Here is a 3,252-nt window from a genome sequence, read left to right as displayed (position 1 = left end):
CTTTGGACGGTGTATAAGGGCCAGAGCGGTCATTTGAAGCCAGGTTTCTTTTGGACTGGTAACAGGATGGAGTAGTGTGTGGTGGTCATACCAACAGCGATGGCATGCCGAGTTACTGCGGCAGTCTTTCAGTGCGTGAGACATCCCGAGACAATTTCTGCAGATTTTGTTCTGTCGTACATATTTCATTTTTTCTTCGGGATGCATTGCCAAGAATGACCGGCACAGACGAAGAGAATGGCGCGTTTGGCAAATGGGACAACGGTATTCATCATCATACATCATGGCTGCAGGAAAAAGAAACAATTATTACAATAAGTTTAAGGAAAGATGTGATGCACTGGCCGGGACAATAGGGGTAATTTAGTTAGTTGGATCTGGGAAGCAAAACAAGTTTATGAACAGGGCGTCGGATGATGCCCGATGATGTTTTTAGGTCAACGACTCTTACATGTCCATCCGGACCAGGGTACAATTTCATCACACGCCCTAAACGCCATTCATTAGGGTTCCCCAATTCTTGGGGCAAAGCAACAAGGTCATTTAATATCAAATTTTCTGACGGGCGCTTCCACTTGTTTCTTTTATGAAGTTCCTTTAAATAATCGGACTACCATCGGCGACAGAATTCTTGCGAAATCACTTTTAGCTTAAGCCATCGATTTAACAACGCTGTTTTGGTAGGAACCGCTTCAGGTTCCGCTGGGGCCAAAAGAGATGACCCGATCAAGAAATGAGCAGGCGTAAGAGCAGTCAAATCGTCAATGTTATCCGACTGCGGAGTCAGTGGCCGTGAGTTTAAACAGGCTTCTATAGTTGCTAATATTGTGGTGAACTCTTCATAAGTATGGCGTATCTGCCCGGAAATCTTCTTAAGATGTGTTTTGCAACTCTTTACACCCGCCTCCCATAATCCACCCATATGTGGCGCTGAGGCAGGTATGAAGTGCCATTCTAATTTCTGTTGGCCGAAATGTGAAATGGCCTTTTCCTTAAGGTCCAAGATAACCTTTCGGAAGTTAGCTTTGATCTCCCGAGCAGCGCCAACGAAGTTGCGACCATTGTCGGAAAATATTTTATTGGGACAGCCACGACGAGAGACAAAACGTGTTAACGCAGCCATGAAAGCCGGGGTAGAAAGATCGCTCACTGCTTCTAAGTGAATAGCTTTTGTGGCGAGACAGACAAAGAGACAAATGTAACCCTTTACAATGCGGCAACCACGACCAGAGAAAGTTTTAATCTCGAAAGGGCCTGCATAATCGACTCCCGTGTTAGCAAAGGGCCTGCTTAAAGTCGTCCTTTCCGGTGGCAACGCTGCCATCAGTTGTCCTTGCAACTTCTTACGGGCCAGAACATATTTGACACAATTATTAATGTGGGCTTTGATTAAATTCTTTCCCCGGATAACCCAACATTCTAAACGAATCGTTGCCATCATTAATTGTGGTCCTCCGTGCAATGTTATTTCGTGTATAAACGATATGTAAAGTTTAGTAAACTTACTTTTCGGGGACAAAATAAATGGATGTCTTTCGTTTAAAGACAGTGACATTGTCGATCCTAGGCGTCCATTGGCTCTGATAATATTATCTTTATCGAAAGAGCGTGTTAGTGTATATAAGGGACTTTTTTATCAATCGGTTTTCTTTGGGACAGTGCGGAGTATTCGCTCGGAAAGTAGAGCTTTTGGGACAAAATTGTTAGATATTTGCGCCCAGCAGATAGTTCCTTAGGGGACAGCCTTGTACTTTCATATTTGTACGTCTTCTTCGTAGCAGGATGAGTGGCTTTCATGAACCTCTCCACATATCCAAAGACATGCACAGCTGTGACAAAGCGGTGAATATGTTGAAGGTGACTTTCTGGATCATTTTTGTCGTCTCCTTTTGGATCAGCAGATCTAGCGACATGTACTTGTGTTTTAATTTCTATGTTTACATCCGGTATATGAACATTCGAGGGCCAGTCTTGTTCGTCTTTTCGGAGCCAGTATGGACCGAACCACCACAGATCTTTCTCCTTTAACTCTAAAGGAGTCACCCCCGGGTTGCTAGATCTGCGGGGTTATCGTGGGTAGAGACATGTTTCCAATTATCACCCACCATGTCTTGGACTTTGGCCACCCTGTTGGCGACAAAGGTTGTCCATGTATTAGATGGTTTTTTAAGCCACGCTAAAACAATTGTTGAGTCAGACCACAAATATAAAATATGTTTCTGAATGCCTAGTTGAGGCAGAAAAGCATGAACTAAGTCAGCTAACAAAAGAGCCCCACATAGCTCCAGTCGAGGCAGAGAAACCTTCTTGATTGGTGCAACTTTGGACTTCGAGACCAGTAAATTTGAAGAGGCGACATTTCCCACTTTAACTCTTGCATACAAAACGGCTGCATATGCTAATTCGGAGGAATCGCAAAATCCGTGGAATTTTAGTGAACATTCTGGCGAATATTTTACCCATCGTGGTATATTTATTTTCTCAATATCACTATAGTTCGCCAGAAAAGCTCTCCATTTCATCAGAGGTAATGGTTTTAATTGGTCATCCACTTTATATCCTCTAACCACAGTTGTTGCATGAAAATTTTTGCTGTGATTATAACCGGTGAAAGCCACCCCAAAGGGTCAAACAATCGGGCAATAACAGACAAAACTTGTCTTTTGGTAAACGAAGTTTTGTTACTTATCGTTTCCGTCACGAAATAAAAGGGAATCTGAGGCACCGTTCCATCTAATTCCGAGGGTTTTAGCCATACTATTGTCATCAAAGTTTAGAAATTCTTCGTTCAAAAGATGATCTCGTGGCAGGTCATCGAGTAATTCCTTGCAATTGGATGTCCATTTGCGCAAATGGAATCCCGCAGACTTTAAAATGTTAGTTAATTGCTCCTTTGCAACTTTTCCTTCTGGAATGGTATGTATGCCTACCAGGGCATCATCAACATACATGTTTTCTTTCAGAATCTTTGCCCCTATAGGGAACCTTTGTTCTTCATCTTGGGCTAGTTGTTGCAAAGTTCGTAGTGCCAAATATGGGGCACAATTGAGACCGAATGTTACTGTATTTAATTTATAATCTTTTATTTCCTCATCAGGGGAAGTACGATAAACGAATCTTTGAAAAGTGGTTTGATTCGGATTGACAAGTATTTGCCTGTACATTTTAGATATGTCTGCGTTAAAGACATATTTGTACAGACGCCAATTTAATATGAGAGAAATAATATCTTTTTGTAGCACAGGGCCCACA

General features: G+C 42.3%; 1 protein-coding gene across 1 annotated transcript; it reads right to left on the bottom strand.

Moving 5' to 3' along the window:
• Positions 1-610: 610 nt before the first annotated feature.
• Positions 611-1,438, bottom strand: LOC141400538 (uncharacterized). Its single transcript, XM_073979745.1, has one exon. The coding sequence runs from the start codon at positions 1,436-1,438 to the stop codon at positions 611-613; it is 828 nt and encodes a 275-aa protein (XP_073835846.1).
• Between the last annotated feature and the right edge of the window lie 1,814 nt (positions 1,439-3,252).

Source organism: Musca autumnalis, unplaced genomic scaffold, assembly GCF_047663935.1.
Source record: "Musca autumnalis isolate F117 unplaced genomic scaffold, ASM4766393v1 scaffold_363, whole genome shotgun sequence".
Lineage (NCBI taxonomy): Eukaryota > Metazoa > Arthropoda > Insecta > Diptera > Muscidae > Musca > Musca autumnalis.
Note: the sequence above shows the minus strand (reverse complement) of the source record. Positions and strands in the feature narration are given on the sequence as shown.

Excerpts from the sequence above, each read along its gene's own strand:
- LOC141400538 (XM_073979745.1), bottom strand. The coding sequence starts at position 1,438 with ATGGCAACGATTCGTTTAGAATGTTGGGTTATCCGGGGAAAGAATTTA.